Genomic DNA, 26,770 nt, shown 5'->3' with positions numbered 1-26,770 from the left:
GACTGCTTGACTCACCTCTCCACCTCCTTGATCCGCTGGGTCTGGTGATTCATCACCAAGATTTAGATGTTTCCAGCTTCTATGATGTCTATGTGTTGTCTTCATGGGAAAGCCCTTACTACACTGTTTGCCATTATTGGAAACCTTTTCATATATTAAACTAAATGTTTTAAAGTGTTCTTATTGTTTAATTTTGTATAGTGTGAGGTGGCATTGTTAATTCTTTTATCCCCAAGTGATAGTTACTTTTCTAAGATGTCTTATTCTTACTGGCTCTTACTCTTCCACATTAATCATAACTTTTAAAACCAGTCTTTAGTGTACATTTAAAAACTATTCCAGACACGTGTGTGTGTGTGTGTGTGTGTGTGTGGCTGTGTGTCTGTGTCTGTGTGTGGCTTAAAACAACACATATTTATTCTCTGACAGTTCTGAGGTCAGGAGTCTGAAGTGAGTCTGATGGGGCTGTAATCAACAATCGTGTCTGCAGGGTTGATTCTTTTTGGAAGAGAACACATTCCTTGCTGCTTACAACTTCCAGAGCCTACCAAATGCCTTGGCTGATGACCACATCACTCAACCTCTACTTCATGGTTCCATTGCCTTCTCTTACAAGAACCCTCCTGCCTCTCCTGTATAAGGATCCTTGTGTTTTCACACTGGGCCAATATGGATAATACAGGAAAATCTCCCCACCTCAATGCTTAATCACACCAGCAAAGTCCTTTTTGCCTGGGAGGTACATTTTCATAGGACATGGGGATGAGGATGTTGATGACTTTGGGGACCCATTCCTGCCTGCCATGCCACTCAAGTAATTGCTATGTCATATTTTGACTAGAATCACAGTAGTCCTATAGACTGATTTAGAGACAGGTACATTATCACATTAAGCTTTTGTATCCATGAACATTGGATATCTCTCCATTCATTTGTCCTTAACATCTCAATAAAATTTTGTAATTTTTCTGTCATTGTGTTAGATAATCCTAAATACTTAAACATTCAGTTGTATGTAAATGTCATATTTTTAAGCGTGTGTCTCAGATTTTGTTGCTTGCATATACATATATGATGGCTTATATTTTAACTAAAATTGAGGAAACTTGCAAAATTCTCCTATGACTAGAATAATTTGTAAATTCTTCTGAATTATCCACATAGACAATCAGATCGTTTTTTTAACATACTGCTTTCCCCTCTTCCATTCTCAGCATTTAATTTTCTTAGTTTCATAATACAGGAATGTAATAAGGCAATGACACTAATATATATGTATAAAACATACATTAATACAATAAAAAAGACAAGCTCATTTCAAGAGAGTACGAAAGTATTTCATAATGGTCATTAAAAAATACATGATTAAAAAACATTACCAAGGCTAAAAGACAAAACTTCTCTAACTTGAAGAAGAGATGTTTTAAAAACTGACAACAGGCGTTGTCATCAGTTAACATCAGTTAGTTAAGTGTCTGCCTTCAGCTTGGCTCATAATCCCAGGGTCCTGGGATCAAGCCCCATGTCAGGCTCTGAGCAGAAAGCCTGCTTCTTCTTCTTCCTCTGCCCGCTGTTCTGGCTGTTTGTGTGCTCTTTCTTTCTCTCTGTCAAACAAATTTTTAAAAACTGATAAAAAAGACATGGAAAACATTACCATGAATGAAGAAAACCTAGTGGCACTCACTGTACAATCAGGACTAGGACAGGTGCTATCAGTGTTCTGTATGACCCCAGGGAGAACTAGAGGCACTCATTGTACAATCTGGACTAGAAAAGGTTGCTTCATCATTCTTGTTGACCTGTTCTATTGATATATGTTCCTCGCTCTCTGGGTGAGCAGTGTTCACTGTCTATCTCAGTCCTGATCATTTCCATGAATCCTGGAGCCCTCATGTGCAGAAATGAGAAGGTAAGCTCCTTGAGCATCTCCATGAGAGCAGGTGCATGAGAAAACCCTGGTCCATGCTGCATGTTACCATAACATGCTTTACATCCTGTCCCTGTCTATAACTCATGCTCTTGGCTTGTTGTTCATACTTGATAGTTGCCTTGGGTCTTAATTGAAGAAGGAAAGGTGTTCCTCTAGCCGCTAGCCCTAAGCTCTTCCTCCAGATTTAAGTCAGAGTTTCCACGGGAAACTGATATGTATGTGTCCTGGCGCTTACTTTATAGTCTTCCCCTGGAAGAGTTGAAGATGACATGCCATGTGTAAAGAAGACAGAACAAGGGTGTCTGCTGAAGCCATGCCTCCATGAGTGTGGGTGTCGTGGCAGAAATGAGAGGGGAAAGCTAATGGTTCTGCAATGTTTTTGCTTTTAGGGGACTGCTTTTCCCAACAGGAGGCTACATTGGAGTCTAAGTAAGGAATATTCCACACTCTGGCCTGGATGATGAGGACACACCTGCAGAGACTCACCTGGAACAAGGAAGGGCAGGCAGAAAAGGCAGGCCTCCCTGCCCACCAGGGGTGTCCAGCAGTGGTGAGAGCAGCCCAGGACCACAAGTTTACTAGATCAGAATGGTATAAAGGAAGACAGAATGTGGCCATGGGCACCCCTGGCCTGCTGGGGCATGGACAGGTGGTATTCCATGTGTCCTCTCTTATCAGCTCTCCTTTGCCCTTCAGGGCTTCTGGCTCTGTAGTGCAGTGTTGGTGACCCCTGCAGCAGAGGGGCATTACCTTGACTGTGAGCATTCTGTGAGCAGAAGGAGGGCTATGGCCTATCTCCAGGGCAGAGGGTCTGGGAGCAGCAAGCACCATTGCTTGCCACACTTGCAGGAGCTGGCCAGGCCCAGACCTTCGTTGTGTCTAGTATAGCCACCTGCACACCTGGGGACTGAGTTGTGATTACAGGACACAGGCCGCCCAGCTCGGAGCAAACTCCACCCTTCTTCCCAGGGTGTCATAATTACAACCATAAATTGGAATGGTGATCTGTTGTAAACTGTTCCAGGATAAATGAAAACATGCTGTGTCTGCATGTTTCATTGATGTTGCTAGCCACACGAAATGGGTCACTGTGCCTCTGGAGAGCAGGTGCCCACCCACCTCCTGCACCCAACCCAACAGGAATGCCAGCTCAGCCCTCTGGGCACAACTCACACCTGGCCACCATGCTCTTCCCTTCACTATGAACTGAAAGTTTTGCTCATCCTCTTCCTCAAGACTTTCCTCCAAGGCCACTTCCCAATTCCCTTCCCCCCATGCTCTTGCCTTTTCAAATTGGGTGGCTTTCTCCTCCAAGTGCTCTTTACCTTCTGCCAACTACATGGAAGGTCCAAGGGGCAGGGCACCAGACTGCGGTCGGGGGGGAGCTGAGGAGGTGTTCTGGGAGTCTGAACCCCTGAAGGAAGGGCACTGACAGGAAGGGCCTTGAAGGGCAGTGGTCCTAAAGGACAACGAATGGAGTGAACATTTCCAGGGATCAGATGCAACAGAACAGTCTTACCTCTGAGATATTGACAGGTTCCTTGAAAAGCTGAAAAGACGGGAGGCCCCCCATGAGGTTTCTTCATGTGGCCCTGTGTCCCCAGGACTCTGGTTCCTTTGTACAACTGGACAGAGTCTGTACTGGCAACCCCAGGAACCACATGAGAACAGAGACATGCAGCTTAAAACAAGAATGGGGAACTATGCACATTTCCCCAAGCCTTTTACTTTTTCAAAAATACTTTATTTATTTGACAGAGACACAGCGAGAGAGGGACACAAGCAGGGGGAGTGGGAGAGGGAGAGGCAGGCTTCCCACTGAGCAGGGAGCCCAGTGAGGGGCTCAATCCCAGGATCATGACCTGAGCCGAAGGCAGATGCTTAAGGACTGAGTCCCCCTGGCGCCCCTGCCCCAAGCCTTCCAGTCAAGACCACAAGTGCCGCAGAATGGCCGCAGGGACATCCTTCCTGGTTTGACAAGGGACCAGGGAAGCCACAAAAGGAGCATCAACCTCACATCCATGGGGCTGCGAGGGTGACACACACCACGCTACACGTGTAACAGAGAGCCATCAGATGCCCTGCACATGCAACAGAGAGCGGTCACACACGTTACATGTGCAGGGCACCACCTGACCCTTCCCATGGGCACGCTTAGCAGCAAGGTTTCCGGAAGCTCGCTGCTCACTACCGCACAGACACGCGTCTTCCCGCCTGCACCTCCTGCGAAGCCGCTAGCCCCGGGCCACCGGCGCCACCGGTGTCGGGCAGGACGTCCCCGAGGAGCTGCACGGGTGACCCGGAGTGAGCGCGCTTCAGCGGAGCTGGCCACAGCCGGCCGCTCTGGCAACACAGCGGCGCCATCGCCCACAGCCCCCACGGGAGAGGAAGCCCGCGGGGCCTGGAGCAAGGGCGGGCAGAAGGGGCCAACCGTCACTCCACCGATGGTGGGACAGCAGCCCGGCGCCCAGGGGCCTGCAGGGCACCTCCAGGGCAGCTCCGCGAGACAGTGGCATCCAGGCGGGAGATCGGGGCCGGCAGGCAGGAGGATGCGGCCTCCCACCAGGTCAGCAGCCACGGTGTGCCCGAAGCGCAAAGCAGGTGTGCGACCAGAGCCCTAGGGAAGCCAGCGAGGGCCACGTGCCCTGCTCCACCGCGCCTTGCGGGTATCACGTGCCCTGCGCCGTCGCGCCTTCCAGGTGTCACGCCCCTGCGCCGTCACGTGCTCCCCACGTCGCACTCTGCTGGTGTCACTCGTGGTGGAGCCGCACGCCGCCACAAGGCTTGCGGGCTCGCTTCGCAGCACTGTCCCCCTCATGGCCGCCCCCCCCGTCGGACTCACGCGCCGCGCCTGGAGCATCCCCGCCCGCGGCCCCGCGCCTGCTCCTGCTCCTGCTCCTCCTGCCCCCCGCCCCGGCTGCAGCCATGGCCCACAGACGCCCCCGGAGCCAGGGCGGCGCCTGGAGCCCCGACGTGGGTAGGACCCCTCCACGCCAGACATGGCTGTGGTCCTAGTGCGCGGTTCGGAGTCCTTCCCCCCACTCAAGGGTGGAACCTGTCCTGCGCTGCCCTGGCTTCCCTTCCGCGCCCCCCGCCCTTTCCGGGCCCTCCCTTCCCCAGGCCTCCCACCATGCCCAGTCTGCGCCCAGCCCGCCCTGCCGCTGCAGCCGCTCGCAGGCTCTGTCCGTTTCTCCTCAGCCTGTGGCCATCGTTACATACAGGGGAAGATTTTGGGGGGCGCGGATGCCCTGGAGCGGAGGTGGCCATGGCAGGTCAGCGTGCACTACAGAGGCTTCCATGTCTGCGGAGGGTCCATCATTGATGAGTACTGGGTCCTCTCAGCTGCCCACTGCTTCGACAGGTGAGCAGGCAGTGCCGGGAGCCATTCCCCTGGGGGTCCATGGTAGCAGGATTGAGCAGGTGGGCAGCGGCTGCTGGGACTGGTCAGGGATGGGGGCCGCGGGGCCCAGCACTCAGCTCATCTGTGCGGCCTCTCCTTGCACAGGGCCGAGGGCTCCTTAGGGCCTGGGTTCTCTGAGGTAAGGATGGGGGGCACGGGGCCCAGCACTCACCTCATCGGCTGCGGCCCCTCCTTGCACAGGGCCGAGGGCTCCTTAGGGCCCCAGGTTCTCTGAGGCATGGGTGGGGGACGGCGGGTCCCAGCACATAGCTCATCCTCTTTAGCCTCTCCTTACACGGGGCTGGGGGTTCCTTGGGGCCCCAGGTTCTCTGAGGCAGGGGTGGGACAGAGGGTCCCAGCACACAGCTCATCCTCTGCAGCCTCTCCTTACATGGGGCCGGGGGTTCCTTGAGGCCCCAGGTTCTCTGAGGAAGGGGTGGGAGACAGCAGGGCCCAGCACACAGCTCATCAGCTGAAGCCTCTCCTTGCACAGAGCCGAGGGCTCCTTAGGGCGCCGGGTTCTCTGAGGCAGGGGGGAGCCATATCCTAGGACAAGAGGCAAGGTGGCATGACCCAGCAGGGCAAGAGGCATCCCCGGGAGATAGATTAGGAAAGACCTGCCCTCACAGGCGGCTCCCCATGCGCCCGACCAGGTCACCACCCCGGGTGACCTGAATCCCCCGAGTCCTCCAGTGGCCCATGTCAGGACTTCTCTGGGGACAGTTCCACCGCACGGCCAGGCTCTCAGCTTGCTGGAAGCGTGCTTTTCAGTGTCCTGGCTGCGCACCTGGAGGCCAAGGCCAGCCCGCTCCAGGCCTCCCGGGGCCTGGGAACACACAGTGCCCTTGCTTCCCAGGGGCATGACACTCGAGTCACCATGCCCTTGTTCTCTGTCCCCACAGGGACAAGAACATGGAGGCATTTGACATATACGTGGGGTTGGTGGACCTCAGGCTTGCAGGCAGTCACACCCAGTGGTTTGAGGTCAACAAGGTGATCGTGCACCCCACCTACGAAGCGTACCACCCTGTGGGAGGCGACGTGGCCCTGGTGCAGCTGAAGTCCCGCATCCTGTTTTCTGACTCTGTGCTCCCAGTGTGCATCGCATCCCCAGATGTGAACCTTCACAATGCCACTTGCTGGTCTACAGGGTGGGGACTCGTCTCCCCACAAGGTAAGAGCACGGAGGGTCAGGCCCTTTGCCGGACCTGCAGAGGACCACGGCTCTGTGTTGTTATAGGGAAGAGAGAATCCCTCGGTTATGGGGCTGCAGGTGTCTGGAGCCTGGAGCACCCACCCACCCAGCACTCTGTATGCTGTTTCACCCCGGCTATCTCTGTTGTGCACAGAGAAGCACTGACAGCTGCTGTGAGGACCCTAACACACAGACTTCCAAACAGAGTTTTCTTTAAGATTCAAAATCCAACTGGGAAACCATCTTTTTAAGTATATTTAAAACAAATCTGTTAATTTTTCTGGTTTTCTCCATAATGACCTCATATTTTCTTTCTAGGTGTATACCTAGTACCTTAGGATATTTACAGGATTTTTTTAAGATTTTATTTATTTATTTGACAGAGAGATCACAAGTAGGCAGAAAGACAGGCAGAGAGAGGGGGAAGCAACCTCCCCACCAAGCAGAGATCCCGAAGCGGGGCTCGATCCCAGGACCCTGAGACCTGATCCAAAGGCAGAGGATTAACCCACTGAGCCACCCAGGTGCCCCAGGATATTTACAGTTATTGAAAACATTCTTTTTTATTATACTTGCTGATCAGTCACACCTGTTGATTTTTGCACACTAACTTTCAGCCACCTTACGGAATTCACTTTTAATAGCTTGTCAGTCGATTACTTGATTTAAAAAAATCATATTTCCTTCAAATAAAGACTGTTTCATCACTTCCTTTCCCATATTTTTTCCTTTATATATGTTTTATCGGTCTTATTGTAGTGGCTGAACCTCCAATTAGAAATGATGCTAGGTCTCCTTTTCCTGTTTTTGATGTTAATGAAAATGCTTCTAATGATTTACTATAAGCTTGTGGCCTGGCCTGGAGACTTTAGCTTGATATCTTATACCAGATTAAGAAAGTTTAATGTCTGCTTTACTTAATTAAAAATTTTATTGAGATTAGGGTGCTATAAATTGAAATTGGAAAGTTCTAACTTTAGGATGTTCGAAATAATCCCATGGTAACAAAGAAAATAGCTATAGAATTTACAGAAAAAGAAATTAAGAAGGAATTTAAACATCTCACTACAAAAAAAATCATTTTTAACCCCAAAGAAGATAGAAATGCAGGAAATGAGGGACAAAAATCTATAAAGCCTAAAGAAAACGAAAAGCACGGTGATGGAAGTAAGTCTCTCCTTATCAGAGATTGCTTTAAATGTAAATGGATTAAACTCTCCAATGGAAGGACAGATTAAAAGAATGGATAAAAATAAGCTGTGTGCTGTCTTTTGAGATGCACTTGAGATTCAAAGGCACAAACAAGTGGAAGGTTAGAGGACAGAAAAAGATACCTTTGCAAATAGTGGCCAAAGGAGAACAGAGTGGGTATACTAATAATATCAGAGAAAATAGACCCTAAACCAAAGAAGGCTACAAGTGACAAGAAAGGACATTACAAATGAATAAAATTTCCATACAGCAAGAAGATACAAAAATTATCCACACTTACATACCTAATGACAAAGCATCAACATGTATAAAGCAACAAAGGACAGAACTGAAGGGAGGTATCAGCAGCTCTCCAGTACCAGTTGTGGGACCGATACGCCTCTCTCAGTAATGGGCTTAACAACCAGACAGAAGGTACATAAGGAAACTGAGGACTTAAACAGCACGGTACCCCAACCAGATCGGACAGACACAGACATCACCCTGCTCCAGCCCCACACACGTTCTCAGGTGCCCTTGGGATGTTTTGTCAGGCAGACCCTATGTTAGTACACAGGCGAAGTCTCAGTGGAGTTTAAAAGGTAAATGTCATACAAAGTAACTTCTCTGACCGCAACAGGATGAAGCAGAAATCAATAATATGAAGAAAATAGAAAAATTCACAAAATTGTGGAAAGTAAAAAACACACATTTAAATAACCAATGGATCAAAGAAAAAAAATCACCAGGGAAGTTATAAAATATTTGGAGATGAAAGGAAAGGAAAGGGAAGAAGAACGAGAAAGAAAAGACAACTTACCAAAAATTTTTTTTAAAGATTTTATTTATTTATTTGACAGAGAGACAGAGATCACAAGTAGGCAGGCAGAGAGAGAGGAGGAAGCAGGCTCCCCGCCCAGCAGAGAGCCTGATGCGGGGCTTGATCCCAGGACCCTGAGACCATGACCTGAGCTGAAGGCAGAGGCTTTAACCCACTGAGCCACCCAGGCGCCCCAACAACTTACCAAAATTTTTAAGGGATGCAGCAAAAGCAGTGCTAAGGGGGAAAATTAAGGCTGTAACATTTATTGTTTTATTAATACCTACATTTATAAAAGAAGAAAGACCTTGAATAAATAACTTCACTTTATGACCTAAGGAACTATAAAAAAAAAAAACAAACTAAGCCCAAAGCTAGCAGAAGGAAGAGAATAATAAAAATTAGAGCACAGAAAATGAAATACAGAATAGAAAAAAGTAGTCAATGAGTCAAATGTTAGTTAAGTTTTTGAAAAGAGCAACAAAAGTAACAAACCTACAGCTAGACTGACTTCAGAAATGAAACTGGAAACATCACTACTGTCATCACAGAAATAAAAGGATCACATGAGATTTCTAAAATAACTCTAGGCCAACAAATTCGAAAACCCCCATGAAATGGAGAAATTCCTAGAAACACTCAAATTACCAAAACTGAGTCCAGAAAATGTTACAATGCTGAATGAGTAAGTGAATCAGTTTTTAAAAACCTCAACAATAAAAGTCCAGGACAAGGTGGCTTCCCTGATGAACACCAAACATTTAAAGAAAAATTAACATCAATTCTTCTCCAACTCTGAAAACAAAGAGAGGAGGGAACACTTCCCTCCTTCTGTGGAGCCAACATGACACTGATACGAAAGCCAGACAGGGAAGCACAAGCAAAGATGTTACAGAGACTGTCCCTCATGAAAATGCACATATAAACCCTCAATAAAACACCAGCAAACTGACTCCAGCAGCACATTAAAAGGGTTGTGCACGCCAACGAAGTGGTATTCGTCCCAGGAATACAAAGGGTAGCCAACACACAGAAATTAGCCAGTGTAACACAGCACACAAGGGAACGAAGGGGGAAACCCATACATTCGTCTCTGGTGGTGCAGACAGAGCATGTGACAGGACTCACCATCCCTTCGTGATGAAATTCCACTCCCAAAACAACTAGGAAGAGGTACTTCCTTGTCACGACCAAGGATGTTCATGAACAACCCACAACTAACATCAAAGACAGTGCAGGAAGGCAAGCAGCTCATTCCCCAAACCAGAGCATGATGGGAAGCCCCCTCTCACCCCAGGATTCTGGGCTGTGCCAGAAGCTCCAACAGTTCAACGAGGCAAGAAAGAGAACTAGAAGTCGCCCTCACTGGAAATGAGATAAAACTATCTCTCTGATGACATGATCATACATATGGAAAATTCCAGGGAACCCTAAAAACAAATTCTCAAAACCAACTACAGACAGTCTCAGTGGAAAGTTGCAGGGCACGAGATCAGCACAAAGACCGGCTGGGTGTCTTGTGCCTTCCATGAACCATCACAGACAGACAGTGAAGAAGCAGTCCTACATCATCCAGAAGAAACGCTATGTATGAGCAAATTAGTCCGCGGAGGTGGAAGACCGGTGCACCAAACATACAAACCTTGCCAAGAGAGATTCTGAAAGACCTCAGTAAATACATGGACAGCCCGTGTATGTGGGCTGGACTTAATACTGCCAAGAGGTCGGCATCAGCCCAAGTGACCTGCGTGTCCCGTGCAGTTGGCACCAGGGCTCCAACGGCTCTTCTGCAGAAGTGGAAAAACCGACTGTTGAGTTCGCATGGAATTGGAAGGCCCCAGAATAGTCACAACAGTCCTAACAAAGACCAAAGCTGGACAGAGTCCTGCCCCCCACTTTCAAATCATACTGCGACATTACAGTGATCAAAACAGCATGATTTTAGCACAGACATGTGAGTACGGGTATGCATGCGTGTGTATGCATGAGTGTGCACGTGCATGGGAGTTGGGTGGCCATGAGTGTGTGCACGTGGGCACACAAGTATGTGTGTGAGTGTGCGTGTGTGACCTGCATGAGTGCACACGTGTGTGCGCATGCATGCAGGTGTGAGTTCAGGTGTGTGCACGTGGGTATACATGTTGGTGGTGGGAGTGTGCACATGTGTGCATGTGGATGGTGGGTGAGTTCAGCTGTGTGTGCACGTGCGTGTGGGTGGTGGGTGTGAGTTCCGGTGTGAGCGTGTCTTTGCCACATTTGCTGAAGGCCAGGTGTTACAAGAGAATGTTTAGGCTGAACTCTCTGCGCCCCAAATAGACCTGGGGCGGGACCAGTTGGCCCAGTGAGGACTGGAGCTGGGTCGCAGGCTCTGCTGTTGCTGTGGCCATGTCTTCCGTGCACCAGAGGCTCAGGTCCCTCCGTGGGGGCTGCTGGCTATGGGGCCTGGGGTGTTTCCGGGTTCCTGCTCCAGCTTTCACCCCAGCTTCTCTGCACACCCACAGCACGCTCTCACCTTACCTGACCCTCGTGGCTAGGCTGGTGTTGAGGGGGAGGAGCCGGGACTTCACTGGTCCAAACTGGTCCCAGGCCATGCTATGGCCCCATTGGAGATGGGCCTCCATGCACTCTGCTGCCACATCGGGACAGCCACGCTCCACTCGCTGTCCCCCTCCCCGCTGGTGGAAGGCTTTTGCTCTAGGGGACAGAGGGAGCTCCACGACAGCTGGCCACCCACCGGACACCTACCTCGAGGTGCTCTCTCACCGAGCCCTGCCCTGACTCCACCATTATCTTGTGGGCGCCCAGTGGAGACCCAGGGACAGACCTAGCAGTGGACACAAACCTCATATCTGGGTCCCCAGGCCGCTCCTCAGGAAGGCATGGAACTAATGGCTGGCTCTTCCCACCTCCCTCTACGTTCCATGTCCTCCTTCGTGCTCTGATGCAGGCTCATTGCTCTGATCCTCCATCCGCCTGGCTCCATGCGGTCCTGCTCGGGGAGCAGGGCACCTCCTGTCCTCTCTCTCCACCACTGTCCTGGGTAGTTGGCAGGACTGTGTGCCCTGGACTGGCTAGAACTCGGCATTCCAAACCCCTGTGAGCTCCAGGGGCTGCGGAGTCCATGCTGCCACCCTCTGCCCACCCCATGCCCCCTGTACCCTCTGTAGGCATGGCTCAGGGCCCGGCAGCAGGCTGAGGGCACCAGGACCCCCTGTGCCCTCTGGGCCCCCTCCTGTCTGCTTTGCCCTTCTTCTGGCGTCCGCCTTGGGGTTCCAGACACCTGTGGGCCTCACGGCATGTCGCAGTCTGGGGAGTGGCCCTGCAGGGCGAGGGGTCCTCCAGGCCTGGCCCTGTGTGTGGTCACCCCTGTGCCTCTGTGGCAGGAGGGAACCACACTCCTATTACCCTGGGGGGCCTCAGCGGAGGTCCGGGTGAGTGGCTGGCTGACACGGTGGGCTGCAGGGTTCCCTGATGGCCTTTCCTGGACAACCTCTCCCAGCACTGCAAACCCTGGGTTTGTGGGCTCTCTCTGGCTGTGCATTTCCATTTGCACCGTCTGCCTCTTGCGTGGCTGGATGTGACCCAGCCAGCGCAGACAGCAGCCACAAACACGACTAACTTCTACTTTCCGTCTTCTTCCCCCCAGGTGCACATTCATTAGGTCCAAAACTGATTCCCCGGGTGCTCCCTGCCTTTCCCCAAACAAGCACCCTGCACCCCTTTGACACCAGGGTCATGTGGGTCTGCAGCATGTGCAAACCAGCTCCTCTTTAGCTGAAGCAAGGCCAGAGCCACGGGACCCACTCGCGCATGGGCCTGGAGAGCACAGGTTTCCGGAACCAATTGCTGTGCCCATCGGGGTAGAGCCGGGCACACAGGGTGACACACAAAACCCGGAGGCCCATCTTGCATCACGGTCAGCCCCTCATTCAGGGACCAGACTGACAGAGGCCCTGTCACCTGGACCTGCTGCCGTGGGAGGGATGGGCTCACGCTGCTCCTTCAGGCAGAGTTCTGAGACATTTGTGCTGCCATTCGCTGACCAAAGTCTGACGCCCCCGTGCAGGCGGGACGACAGGGTGAGCCTGACGCCCCCGTGCAGGCGGGACGACAGGGTGAGCCTGACGCCCCCCGTGCAGGTGGGACGACAGGGTGAGCCTGACGCCCCCGTGCAGGCGGGACGACAGGGTGAGCCTGCTGCCCCCGTACAGACGGGACGACAGGGTGAGCCTGCCGGCCTCTCACCGGGCCTGCCCCCCTTTCCGACAGGCCATGTCCCCAACAAGCTGCAGGAGGTACAGACACCTCTGATCTCACTGCCCCTGTGCCAGCTGCTCTACGGACACCTGTCGTACATCATGCTGGACATGCTGTGTGCCGGGGACATCAGGGACATGAGGACCGTGTGCGAGGTGCATCCCACGGAGGGGCCGAGGCCAAGCCTGGGCTTTCAGACACTCACCTGCGTTGAGCCAGGGGCACTTCTGGGTGGGTGGCAGTTCCAGACGGCCGGTCCCCTGCAGGCCTCAGAAGCACAGCACCATGTGGCCTTCAGCTGGGTGGGGGAGCCTGGGGCGGCTTGGGCACTGCAGTCCGCTCCCAGGGCCCTGTGGAACCCAGCGCTGCTGGAGCAGCCCAGGTTCCACATGGGCCCAGGGGCCTTGCCCACTGCCCGTCACCCTGTGCCACCCACCCCGTGCAGGCAGGACAGTGGCAAGAGCTCAGCCTGCCTGCAGCAGAGCCTCAGCCCCAGCGGGTGGGGCCAAGGGCGTGGCAGTGCAGGGCCCCCCTCGTGCAGGAGGCTGCAGGCCCCGGACTCCCCACTCATGGGAAATCCTTCTTCTCTTCCAGGGCGACTCTGGGGGTCCACTCGTCTGTGAATTCAACCACACCTGGTTGCAGGTTGGCATAGTGAGCTGGGGCCGTGGGTGCATGTACCCTATGTACCCTGCAGTCTATGCCCGCGTCTCCTACTTCTCCAAATGGATCCATTACCACATGGAGCACACACCCCCGCCTTCTCAGCCACTCCCCGCCCTCGCCCGCGTGCTGGGGGTCTCTGTCAGCGTCCCTGTGGCCCTGCTGGCTGTCCTGCCCATGTTGTGAGGGCTGAGGGCCCATCCTGACCTACTCAGACTGCATGCCTCTGTCCCTGTCCAGCTCAGCCCCTCGGGTCTCCTCACACCTGAGTGAGGTGAGGGCCACCAGCAGGCCCAGATGTGAGGCGAGATCCAACCACAGAAGGGCAGAGCACCTTGGCTCAGTGCTCTGGGCTGATATTTGGGAAGATATTAAATGTTAACCAAGTGAGCATCCCAGAAGTCCTGCGTCATATGTCCACCCAGAGCACAGGTTCCCTCACGAAGACAGAGTGTGTCCATCAGCTGAAGCTCAGTGGCCTTGTCAGGGTGACAGGCAGCAGGGTGAGAATTGCTGACCCAGCCATCTAGAAAGGACGGCCTCACAAGCACTAGTGTCCAGGTTCAACCAGAGCCAGACAGATGGAGGGTCATTGATTTACATGCTCAGACCCGTCAAGACCAGAGTCTTTAGACTTTTTATACCAAAAATTCCAATATGAGCATTGGAAGATATGAGCTGAGAGTAAGCACACAGAAGGAGTAAAAAAGGTGAAACCAGAAATCAGTGGGCCGAACACCACAAAAATACTAACATTCTAAAAGTCTGGCTTTGGGGGCACCTGGGTGGCCCAGTGGGTTAAGCCTCTGCCTTCAGCTCAGGTCATGATCTCAGGGTCCTGGGATCGAGCCCCACATCGGTCTCTCTGCTCAGCAGGGAGCCTGCTTCCCCCTCCCTCTCTGCCTTCCTCTCTGCCGACTTGTGATCTCTGTCTGTCAAATAAATAAATAAAATCTTTATTTAAAAAAAAAAGTCTGGCCTTGGAAAAAAAATTAAAAACTAAAAAAATCACTAACTTAATCAAGATATAACATGAGATCAAAAACACAAAAAACAAGAAATGGCAAGGGGAAAATACATATTAAACACAGACAATTTCAGAAATCATAAGAGGTATTGTGTGATCCTATGTGAATAAAGGTAAAATGAGAAGTTTCACTTTTTAGCAAACCAGTGACATACCAAAGCTAATGCCCATAGAGATGGAAGGTGTACATAAACCAGAGTCTGGAGGAGAAACGGGGGCATTTCAGGAAGAACCTCCACTCCCAGTAGCAGCCCTTGTTCAGATGGTTTTCCTGGGAGCCCATTAAACCTCCCACGATGGAGCCGTCCCCGTGCTTCCATGCAGCCCACACGCGGCCCAGGGAGAGCCTTCCAGACTCACACTGGCGTCATGTGCGCAAACACATCTGACCATGCACAAGCAGCTTATGGTTCAGAAACCCTGGTGAAGGGCAAGCAGGCAGAATCCAGCCAGGTTCTACAACGCCTGTAAGCAAGCAGACACTACTCCGATAACGCAAGGAGACCCAGAGACTCAAGTCACCTAGTAAACCATTCACTAAGGAGAGTAATACTGATGGAGAGGCTCTTAACAAATTCAAAACCCATTTCCAAAAAAAGAGAGAGAGAAAAGATAGCAATCAGTGGATAATAAGACACACTCCCGCCTTGCCTGAACACCACCCTTCCTTTGTGGGGAGACAGAGTGCGTGCCTACTGAGGCTGGGTCACTAGATGCTCCTCCTGTGTCGGGCCTGTTGGAAGAGTAGCCACCATAGCTTCACAAGGGATGATCCAGGGAAGCAGGACAGGGCAGTGGAAGAAATCTCAGAAACCGAGATGATATGAGAAACTCCCAGAAGCAGTAAGAACATCCAGCAAAGCCACTGGACAAAACAGGACCAAAGCAGAACCTATTCCTACTGGAAGACAGACAACGGAAGAGAAGACCCCATTACAGTAGCAGCCAGAGACAGAGGGTGCTGATGGCCTCAACAAGAAATGTGAAAATCCACATGAAGAAACCTTTAGAATGCTCCTGGGGGGACAGAAGAAAAAGAAAAAGTAGATTTGAATGAATGTTAACATAGTCTGTTTCTCAGGCAGATCAACCCAAGTGTGTGCTCGTGCATGTATGCCTGCGTGTGTGTGCATGTATGCATGTGTATGTGGTGTGTGTGTGTGTTGTGCATGCATGTGTGTTCACGTGCCTGCATTACGTGCATGTATATGTGTGTGTGCATCTGTGTGCACGTGTGTTTGTACGTGTGTGTATGTGCACATGTGTATTGCATAAATGTGTGCACGTGTGCCTGTGTTGCATTGTTCCACTGGTCTGTGTGTCTGTTTTTGTGCCAATACCATGCTGTCTTGGTGATCACAGCTTTGTAGTAAAGCTTGAAATCAGGCAACATGATGCCCCCAGTTTTGTTTTTCTTTTTCATCATTCTCTTGGTGATTCAGGGTTTTTTCTGGTCCCATACAAAGGAAAGAGTCAACAAGACAAAGAGACAACCCACGAAACGGGAGAAGATATTTGCAAAGGACAGTACAGACAATGGCTGATATCCAAGATCTATAACCAACTCCTCAAACTCAACACACACAAAACAGATCATCATGTCAAAAAATGGGCAGAAGAAATGAACAGTCACTTTTCCAATGAAGACATACAAATGGCTATCAGACACATGAAAAAATGTTCATCATCACTAGCCATCAGGGAGATTCAAATCAAAACCACATTGAGATACCACCTTACACCAGTTAGAATGGCCAAAAGTAACAAGACAGTGTTGGAGAGGATGTGGAGAAAGGGGAACCCTCTTACACTGTTGGTGGGAATGCAAGTTGGTGCAGCCACTTTGGAGAACAGTGTGGAGATTCCTCAAGAAATTAAAAATAGAGCTTCCCTATGACCCTGCAATTGCACTACTGGGTATTTACCCCAAAGATACAGATGTAGTGAAAAGAAGGGCCATCTGCACCCCAATGTTCATAGCAGCAATGACCACCATCGCCAAACTGTGGAAAGAACCAAGATGCCTCAACGGACGGATGGATTAAGAAGATGTGGTCCATATATACTATGGAGTATTATGCCTCCATCAGAAAGGATGAATACCCAACTTTTGTATGAACATGGATGGAACTAGAGAGGATTATGCTGAGTAAAGTAAGTCAGGCAGAGAAAGACTATTATATGGTTTCAGTTATATGTGGAGCATAAGGAATAGCACAGAGGACCATAGGAGAAGAGAGGGAAATCCAAAGGGAGAGAAATCAGAAAGGGAGATGAACCATGAGAGACTATAGACCCCAAGATACAATCTGGAGGTTCAAAGGGGAGGAGGGAGGGAGGGAGGGAGTAACAGGGTGATGGGTATTCAGGAGGGCATATACTATCATGAGCACTGTCATACATAACTAATGAATCATTGAACACTACATCAAAAACTAATGATATACCGTACAGTGGCTAACTGAGCATAATTTTTACAAAGAGAAAAATTAAAGACCTAAATAAATGGAAAGACATCCTGGATTCATAGATCAGAAGACTTAATATTGTGCCACCCTACCCTATCATTGCATGAACACCTTTCCCCACCCCCAGCCCCCAACTCCTGGGACCCCTACAAGCAGCTGTTGGAAGATGACAATGCCAGATGGTTGGCCCAGACAGCATATTGCTACTTCACCTAGAGGGCCCCTGAAAACAGCAGTAAGGGGCCTCCCGGTTGGTGCAGCTCCTGGTAGGGCCCCTGTGGCCCAGGGTTAGGGTATGAAAGGTGCAGAAGAACAAGAATCCAGCTACAGATAAGCAGTAAATGGTAAGGCTGATTGGGCAGGGAACTAGAGGGAGCCAGCTGGGAGACTAAGGAGGAGGGGCTCAGGGGAAGAGTCCTGTGAAGCCCTCCTGAGGGCATCCACTGCAGGAGGGGTAGGAGAGGGCACGGCCCTGGGGAGCTGCCCTGAGGGCAGAAAGGGGGTGGGCCTACTTCATCCATGAACCTCCACTGCAGGCCAGAGAGACCCAGGCTGAGTCCTGTCCGGCACAACCCCCCAAAGAGACCCAACAACTCAGCCTGCCTTGCTGCCTGCCTTGGACAGGGTTTCCTTCCAACTGAGGCTGGCCTGTGTCCCTAGGATGGGCTTGGCTTTGCTGCCCACCAGGTCCAGTTTACTCACATGGGGCCCCACAGAACCTCACCATGGGGCCCATTTACAACATGACCGTGGGGTCCAGCATCCCACCACCTGGAGGCTGCCTCTGACTGACCTCTGGAAGGGGCAGGGAGGCACTGTTCTGCAGGAAGAACCCTGCCAGGATGGAGGACTATGGCTATTGTACCAGACCAGGCTCTGTGTGTACCTGGTTGAGCCCCTGGGCTGCAGGTCTGCTGGGCCTTGACCAACAGGAGAACTCGGGATGAGCACAACTGAAGGAAGGGACACAAAGGATGTGCCTGGGTGTCTCTGGCTCTTCCATGCCCAGCTGTGGCCAGAAGGGGCAAGTGTCAGGCTGCTCGTGGGTAAGGCCCCAAGCCCAGGGTGGTGAAGGTGGCAGGATGTGGAATGGGGGCTGGAGGAAATGGTGGTAAACATCCCAGGGCTCAGGACCAACAGCAGCAGCAGGCTCATGGCTTATCCCACTGACTGTCTTCAACATTCTCTCAGAATTAGGGCCAAAAGAATCCCAAGGAAGTGGGCAGACAGAGTGTTTTAATAAGAGAAGCGAGGATGTGGTGGATGCCCTTGGCTTCCCCGCCAGACCCTCCATAGCAGCCAAGGTCCCTGCAGCTGGCATCTGGCATGCTGAACAGAGCAGCTCACCACTGACCATGCTCAGGGGAGCTGTCCTTATCCCGGTGGGAGTGCCTGCCTGGGAGGATAGCTCTGCCCCTGCAGGGCATACCTCAGCCAGGGACCATGGTCTGGCTGGAGGGATGGCCAGTTCCTTGCCACAAAGTGGCAACCACTGTGCCCCCAGCTCTTGAGCACCGCCTTCCCCTCATGCTTCAATGTGGACCATGCCATGGCTGGGCTTCCTCTTCTGCCTCTGTGGCTAACCCACGCCCCTCTTCCTGAGAGCGTCTGCTTCTGTAAATTCAATCAGTTCAACCTAAGCCCCATTACCACGTACAACAGAATGAAAATATCTGCTTAGGAAAAAAAGTCTAGCAAAATATGGACAGGGTCTCTACCCTCAAAACCCAGGGACAGTATCGAGAGAAATGATAGATTCCCTAAACAAACAGAGAGCCAAGTCATGGGCATGAGTACGTGAATAGGAACACCAATACTGTAAGGGGTTAGACTAGACTAGAAAGTCAATGCTATTGCATTAAAAATCCCATCGTGCTGTGTGAATTGACAAGCTGTTCCTAAAATTCATGTAGAAGTGCAAAGGCACAAACAGCTATGACATGCTTGCAGCCACCAAGCGCAGTGGGAATATTTATTTGCTTGAATACAATAAGGCCACAGTGACAAGGAGAGGGAGGTGCTGGTGTGCCGGTAAACAAATGAGCCAGGAATGGAATAGATAGTGGAGGAGCACACAGATGTGCACATGGACACCTGATGCTGATGGAGGAGAAAGAGTGTTGGTGCTTTCCATAACCACCTGCACAGTGAGAAGCTCAAATCACAGCTTCTACCTTGCCAGCTCCATTGCACGGACATCCAACTATGAAAGACAAAACAAAGCCTCTAGAAGATCATGTAAAATATTTTCATATCATAATTCATAAAATATTTCATAACCTGGTTTCATAACCTGGTTGTAGGCAAATAATTCTTAAAAAGGTGTATCATACATAAAAAACTATGAGGGAAAATATGAAAATTTGACATAATTAAAACTTTCTCCTCATTAGAAGACATTAATAAGATAGGGAAAAGCCATTGGGTTTAAAAAATTATTCATAACACATAAAACTGACAAATGTAAGGAATTCCAAAAAATTGAGAAAAGACTGACAATCCAACCCAACCCAAAGCTAAGAGACTTAAATGGACACCTTATAAAAGAGGTTATCCCAATGGCCACCACCATTACTCATCAGGAAAAGGCAAAATTAAAGTGTAATGAAATGCAACTACATATGCACTATAATACCTAACATTTAAAAAATAAAATAAAACCTGGCCATGTAGAAGAACTAGAATTCGCATACGCTTCCAGGGAAGTTTAAATTGATTCAACTGGTTTGGTATTACCTACTCAAGTCAAATATGTTTTCATCCTTTGATCTAGCAATACCTGTTTAGGTATACACCAAAAAAAAAAAAAAAAATGCATCCAGGTATACACCAAGGAATATGAAGAAGGTATGCTCATAGGCTCATTATTCTCAATTGTCCCAAACATGGGAAAAAAAAAACAAATAACCAGCAACAGAAAAGGGTCTTTAAAAATAGTGGTAGTTTCCTGGCACCTTGGTGGTTCAGTCAGCTAAGTGTCTGCCTTTGGCTCAGGTCATGACCCCAGAGTCCTAGGACTGAGCCTCGTATCTGGCTCCCGGCTCATCAGGGATTCTGCTTCTCCCTCTGCCCTTCACCCTGCTTGTGCTCTCTCCCTCACTCTCTCTCAAATAAGTAAACAAAAATCTTTTTTTTTTAAAGATTTTATTTATTTATTTGACAGAGAGAAATCACAAGCAGGCAGAGAGGCAGGCAGAGAGAGAGGAGGAAGCAGGCTCCCCGCTGAGCAGAAAGCCCGACGCGGGGCTCGAACCCAGGACCTGGGATCATGACCCGAGCCGAAGGCAGCGGCCTAACCCACTGAGCCACCCAGGTGCCCCAAGTAAACAAAAATCTTAAAAAAAAAAAAAAATAGTGGTAGATTCATACCATGGAATACTATGCATCAGTGAAAAGGCTACAACAAGCAACAGCAGTTGTAGCAGCAGTTGGCTGAGAGTCTGCCTTTAGCTCAGGTCATGATTCCAGAGTCCTGGGATCAAGTCCTACATCAGGCTCTTTGCTCAGCGGGAAGCCTGCTTCTCCTTCTCATTCTGCCATCCCCCTGCTTGTGCACTCTCTATCTTTTTCTCTGACAAAGGAATAAATAAAATCTTTAAAAAATATATGCAGCAACCTCACAACTCTACTATTGAGCAAAAAAAGCTGAACACAATAGATGATAAACTACATAGTTGCATGCAAAACTGAACTATGGTATACAAGAATGCAGGTTTACAGAAAAGCAAAGAAATTGCTTGTATAAAGTCAGGATAGTGGTTGCCTAAAGGAAGTCTCCAGGAGGAGGAAAGAGGGAATTATCAGGAGGAGCCCAGATGCATCTGGTGTACCAATCACCTTTTATTCTTGATCTGGGTGGAGTTCCCATAATAAAAGAAATTCTTTTATGACAACTTTCAGTGGCTCAATCTTCTTTTTTTTTTTTTTATTTCTGTATCAGTGTTATTTTTCAAATGGAATACTTTTTGAAATGAAGAGTGAAGAGTGCAATTACACAGCTAGCATATAAAAACAAACCTTCAGGAATTAACAGACTTTTAACATCATTTCTAAAAATGTAAACTGTAATTACGGACAAAAATTTTAAAACATGTGGATGGGCTCAGCAGCAGATTAGACACAGTTGAAGAGAGAAGTAGTAAAGTGGAAGGCATGCCAAGTGAACTTATCCAGAATGCAGCAGAGGTGGGAAGATGGAGAATAGGAGAGACTGAAAGACACAAGTATTATAGAAAGAGGACCTGATCTGTATCTGTCCAGAAACTCTGAAGAAGAAAATGGTGAGCATTTATTTAGGAATGGCCATATACATTAAGAGAATTATATATTAAGAGAATTTTCCAGAACTGAAAAATATAAATCCCTAGAAATAAACCCACAATTCTATGGTCAATTGATCTATGACAAAGCAGAAAATAATGTCTAATGGAAAAAAGACAATCTCTTCAACAAATGTCATGGGACAACTGGACAACCACATGCAGAAGAATGAAACCGGACCACTTTCTTACACCATACCCAAAAATAAACTCAAAATGGATGAAAGATCTAAATGTGAGACAAGAATCCATCAAAATCCTAGAGGAGAACATAGGCAGCAACCTTTTTTACATCGGCCACAGTAACTTCTTTCAAGAGATGTCTCCAAAGGGTAACCTCTTACACCATTGGTGGGAATGCAAGTTGGTGCAGCCACTATGGAAAACAGTGTGGAGATTCCTTAAAAATAAAAATAGATCTTCCCTATGACCCTGAAATTGCACTACTGGGTATTTACCCCAAAGATACAGATGTAGTGAAAAGAAGGGTCATCTGTACCCCAATGTTCATAGCAGCAATGGCCACAGTTGCCCAACTGTGGCAAAAGACCAGACATCCATCGACAGGTGAGTGAATAAAGAAGATGTGGTAATATGTATATATATAACAGAATAGTGCCCAGACATAAAGTTAATGAAATCTTACCATATACAATGACGTGGATGTAACTGGGGGTATTACGGTATTATGCTAAGTGAAATAAGTCAGAGAAAGACAAATACCTTATGATTTCACTCGTATGCATAATTTAGGAAACAAAACAAACAAGCGAACAGAAAAAAAGAATGAAACAGGGAGGCAAACACAGAAAGACTGTTGCCTACAGAGAACACACTCATGGTGACCAGAGGGAAGGTGGGGGGGGTGGTCAGGTGAAACAGGTGATGGGCTCTAAGAAGGGCACCTGTCGTGATGAGCAACAGTTGGCATGTGGAAGAGCAGAATGGCTGTACTGCATGCCTGAATCTAACAGAACACGATGTGTTCGTTGCACTGCAAAACAAAGGAGAGGAGAAGGGTAAAACCACAGGTGCAGAAAGTGCACCATCACTAACCAAAACATGCTGCAGGCCAGTTGAGGAACCTCAACAGCAAAGAGACTATCTTGCAGGAACCAAACAGAGAGGAGAAACCCGCAGCACAGGAGAGCCGTGCAGACCTGCCATCAGCAGGTGCACCTTCCCTGTGCCTTCTTGTGGCCCTTCCGTGGCTCATGTGCCCCGTGTGGGGAAGTGGAGATATGTGCACTGGGGGCCAGACATGGAGCAGCGTCCACACTGTCACCTTGGTCCCCTGGCGGCAGGTTCTGGAGAAAACCACCTCCCCCTCCCGAAGGAGAGAACTCAGTCCTGCCCTGGAGGGGTCTTTGTGGAGAGAAACTGAGACCACAGGAGAGGGTCAGCCTGGAGACAGACACTGAAGCCTGCGGGCATCCAACGGTTGGCTCAGCATAGACCCAGAGGCAAATCCAACCGAGGCACCACACCCAATTCCCACCCACAGAAAGGGCGGAAAATAACCGTGTTGGGCCAGTAAGTATTAGCATCATTTGTTAGACAGCAGCAAATCCCCATCTTAGAGTAACAACTGCAAAGTTGTTAGACTGTGGAAGCCAGCCTGGAATGGCGCACGGAGCATATGTGCTCATCCAGGATAAAAACAAAACAGAACCCTCCAGAGATGAACAGAAATGGAGGGACAACACCAGGGCCCACTGTCAGGAAGGGCTGGGGCAAGGAGGCCATCCTTGGGGGGACAGGCACGTGTGAGAGGGAAGGTGAACGACATGAAAGGGCTGTGCACCCAACTGCAGACAGACACTGTCCAGGAGGCGGTCAGCCAGCGTCGGATCTGTGAGCCGAAGTCAGAACTAAACGGAGTGATGGGAGCTCCAGCACTCTTGGGGGACGTTACTGCCTTGGGACTGGTCAGTGTTACCTCAGTCTTGGTGGAACAGGTGGGAAAGGGCTCCAGGGGCAGCCCTGGAACAGATAGATGGCACGTGGGGCCCACTAAGGGAGAGAAGGCTATTAAAGCAAACTCTGAAGGGCGTGGGACTCTTGATCTCAGGGTGGTGAGTTCCAGCCCCACCATACTGAAAAATACAAGCTTTAAGAGTCTCATGCTCTACCGACTGAGCTAGCCGGGCACTACCGAAAAATACAAGCTTTAAGAATAAATACATAAAACAACATGAAAAGCAAGGAAAGAAAGTAGAGAAGACGAAAATGGGTCCAAGTGGAATAGAAGTGTAAGAGGACAGGAACAAGTCCAAGCATAACCCAATCACTGTAGAGGGCAAGGAGGAGAGGGCTGCAGCCCCAGCTGGTTGTGGCTGAAGTCAAGGGCAAGAACAAGGGCCAAGAGGCACCAGGCAGGGAGTGGCCTGAAGGAAGCCCCAAGTGACAGGGAGGGAGCAGGAGGGTGGGGAGAGAAGGGGGAGAGGGGGCACCAGGAGAGGGAGGGAAGGAGGGAGCAGGGAAGGAGGGCCAGGGAAAGAAGGGGGGAGGTAGGTGAGAAGGGGAGGAGGGGGCCATGGGAGAGGAAGGGAGGAGGGAAAAGGAGAGTTAGGGAGAGAAGGGGAGGAGGGGGCAGGTGAGAGGAAGAAGCACTGGGAGAAGGGGCACAGGTCCCGCCAGGCCTCTTCGGTCCTAATGGGGATACCAGGACACCCTTTCCCCTCAAATCTAGGATCTGAGCCCCTGTGGACTCACCTCCTGTGGCCCAGACTGACTGATGGCCTCTCCCAGCAGCAGCTGAGCGTGCGTTTGGTGGGGATGCATGGAGGCCACTGGGAGGACGCACCTACTGACCCCCTTGCTCCCCACCAAGTTCTGCACCTCACACAGTGGTGTCCAGGGGTGAGGGTCCGCGAGACTTCCACTCCTCAGAAGGTCTCAAGGCTCAACAGAAGGGATACTCTCCGGCCCCAAATGCCAGAAGTCAGACAGTCCCCACCCCAATCCAGACCCAGCTGGCCCCTGGGCGTGCACACTAAGTAATGACATGGTCCCTCGTGCCCCCTGCAACTGCTCAGAGAAAGCTGTGCGCAGCCCGCAGCGAGGCGGAGGCGGTGGTCTCCAGAGGAAGAACCCTCACTCCGCCCCACCCCATCCGCCCAAGGCCCATCCACGCCAGAAGCTGCTGCTACCCTGAAGGGGGAGAGACCCTGAGAGGGAACAGGAGGGCCACACAGCCCACGCCAGCCCACGCCCCGACTCCATTGTGTCCCCTGGGTTGTGATGCCTGCCTGGGACTCCACCACGTGGCTCCTGGAATCACCCCTGCGACAAATGTCATTGGGATCTCCCGCAGGGCACAGCGCTTCGGAGCAGACACTTGTGTTGGGCAGCTCAGCGGGGCCTCTGCCGAGAATGGAGGTCTCGGCCCCCCACCCAGCCGAGACCTGGCGGATGGGGACGGCCGCCGCTCCGGGAACCGCTCCTAGACGCAGGACAGACGGTTCCTGGGGCCGGGAGACACAGCCCCTTCCCGGTCCCGTGGAAAGCCCCTCCTCGCCCAGAGGGGCGGGCCTCTGGCCGCCTCTCTGGCCGGAGGGGCAGACCGAGCCGGGCGTGGCCACGCCTCTCGAGGGGTCGCGGAGAACACAGGACGCCCGCAGCCCCCTGCGACCCCGCCCCCCACCCTGCTGCTGAGGCTACGCCGCAGCTCCCAGCACCCCCAGGCCTGCGGGAGCCTCCGCGCCTGCCCTCGCCGCTTCCCCAGCGGTCCCCACGCCCCCCACCCGCGCCCCTCCCCGGCGCCCCGTTCCGCCCGAGACCCCGCCTCTCTCCGCGCACCTCCCAGGTCCCCCCCCCTTGAAGGTCCCGCCCTCGCCCCGCCCCCTCGCAGGCCCCCGGGAGCCCTCCCCTGCCCCGCCCCGCCCCTCCGGAGACCCTTACCCGCTGGAAGGGCCCTCGCCCCGCCCCTCGCAGCCCCCAGCCCCAAGCCTGACCTACTTGCTCCCTGACACTGGGACGCCGGACCAGGCGGGCCTGGAGCTGCGTTCCCCCGAGCGGCGCATGCAGGGTAGCTGGTTCTGGGCGCAAAGCCCAGGTCGGGTGCTCGTTGGGGCGGGCGCGCGGTCCTGCCAGCCCGGGTCTGAGGGCACCTGCGCACCCAAGCAAAGCCCCTCTGCCCGTTTGCAGGTGAGTAGCCTGCGGGAATGCACACCTGGCAGCCGGCTTAGACACTCCCCACCCATCCCCCAAGACTGCTGCGGCCCACCACCGCCAGTGCCAAGGACAGTCAGCGCTTGAGGCTGCGATGGACTGCCCCATCTTCAGAAGGGCTGGAGCCAGACCCCACCGGAGGGAAATAGGTAGAGGGGTAGAGGCCCCCTCACCCACCGACAGCGGCCTGAATGCCCCCACCACCGTCGGGGGTGGGGGGTGCATCTTCAAACTCTGATGGTCCCAGAACTCCTTCAAGAGAGGCCCATCGGAAGTGCCTCAGCCCCAGCCCAGACCCAGCACAGCCCTAGGCCTAGGCACCTCAAGATTCCCCAGACCCCAGCCCCAACCTCACACCCTCCACCCTCAGGCCAGGCCGAGAGCCGGTAACTAAAGCAGAGATGGAGCTGGCCGGCTCTGCTGGGATCAGGGAAGAGGTGGGCTGTGCAAGGCTTCCACCTGCCCACCCAGGACCCTCACAGGCTCCATCTCCCCAGTGACCCTGGCCCGTTGATCGAAAAAACAGCCCTTCCTTCACCGGGCCGCATGCTCCTGCCTGCTGTGCCTCTCCACCGAGCTTAATGCCCAAAAGAGACCCAGGCTTCAACTCCCTGGCTGGGGCCAGGGCAGAACCCAGGAGCAGATCGTGTACAGCTCCCTCCCTCCATGTCCATCTCAGAGGGCCAGCGGGTCAGCTGGGGCGGCCCCAATGGGGTGAGGGACGGTTCTCACACTCAACCAGCTCCCCAGCCCTGGCCAGAGCTTGCCAACATACGCATATACATACCAGCAGCCAGGATCTCTGGGTGGAATTACAGCGTCAGCTCCCAGCCTCCCCTCACCTCCACGATCTCTGGGATGCTCTCCCAGGACTGCTGGGAGCCCAGCTGTCCCTCCCAGAGAGAACTGAGAACTTCCCACCTCTGTGTCAGGCTTGAGGGGGAGGGGGAAGGGAACTGGGGAGGGGTGTGCTGCAGGGAGCAGGGCAGGATCAGAGGTGGGCTGGTGGGGCTCCTGGTCTGAAGGGTCCCACCCACAGGGGCTTAGTCCTGAGGAGGAGGGGCTGCTGGGGTCGTTTCTGGAGCCCCTTCAGGATGCATCCTCCAGGATCCCCTCCACAGAGCCCCTTCCACAGAAACCCCTGCCCCAGGACCCCATCCCCTAGAACTCCCCTCTCCCAGAACTCCCCTCCCCCAGAATTCCCTCCCCCAGGACTCCCCTCCCCCACTACTTCCCTTCCCCAGAACCCCCTCCCCCAGAATCCCTTCCCCTAGAACCTCCTCTCCCAGAAGTCCTGGGCTCTCCTCCCTCTCCCCAGCCAGGGAGC

General features: G+C 51.7%; 1 protein-coding gene across 1 annotated transcript; it reads left to right on the top strand.

Moving 5' to 3' along the window:
• Positions 1-4,074: 4,074 nt before the first annotated feature.
• On the top strand, positions 4,075-13,642 carry LOC111139418 (protease, serine 38). The gene is made up of 6 exons (XM_022491665.1): positions 4,075-4,531; positions 4,734-4,907; positions 5,129-5,291; positions 6,233-6,504; positions 12,806-12,948; positions 13,388-13,642. The coding sequence occupies exons 1-6, from the start codon at positions 4,075-4,077 to the stop codon at positions 13,640-13,642; spliced, it is 1,464 nt and encodes a 487-aa protein (XP_022347373.1).
• Positions 13,643-26,770: the final 13,128 nt, after the last annotated feature.

Source organism: Enhydra lutris, unplaced genomic scaffold (genome assembly GCF_002288905.1).
Source record: "Enhydra lutris kenyoni isolate GAN:26980312 unplaced genomic scaffold, ASM228890v2 scaffoldscaffold106, whole genome shotgun sequence".
Classification (NCBI taxonomy): domain Eukaryota; kingdom Metazoa; phylum Chordata; class Mammalia; order Carnivora; family Mustelidae; genus Enhydra; species Enhydra lutris.
This window is presented reverse-complemented; position numbering and strand designations above follow the sequence as displayed.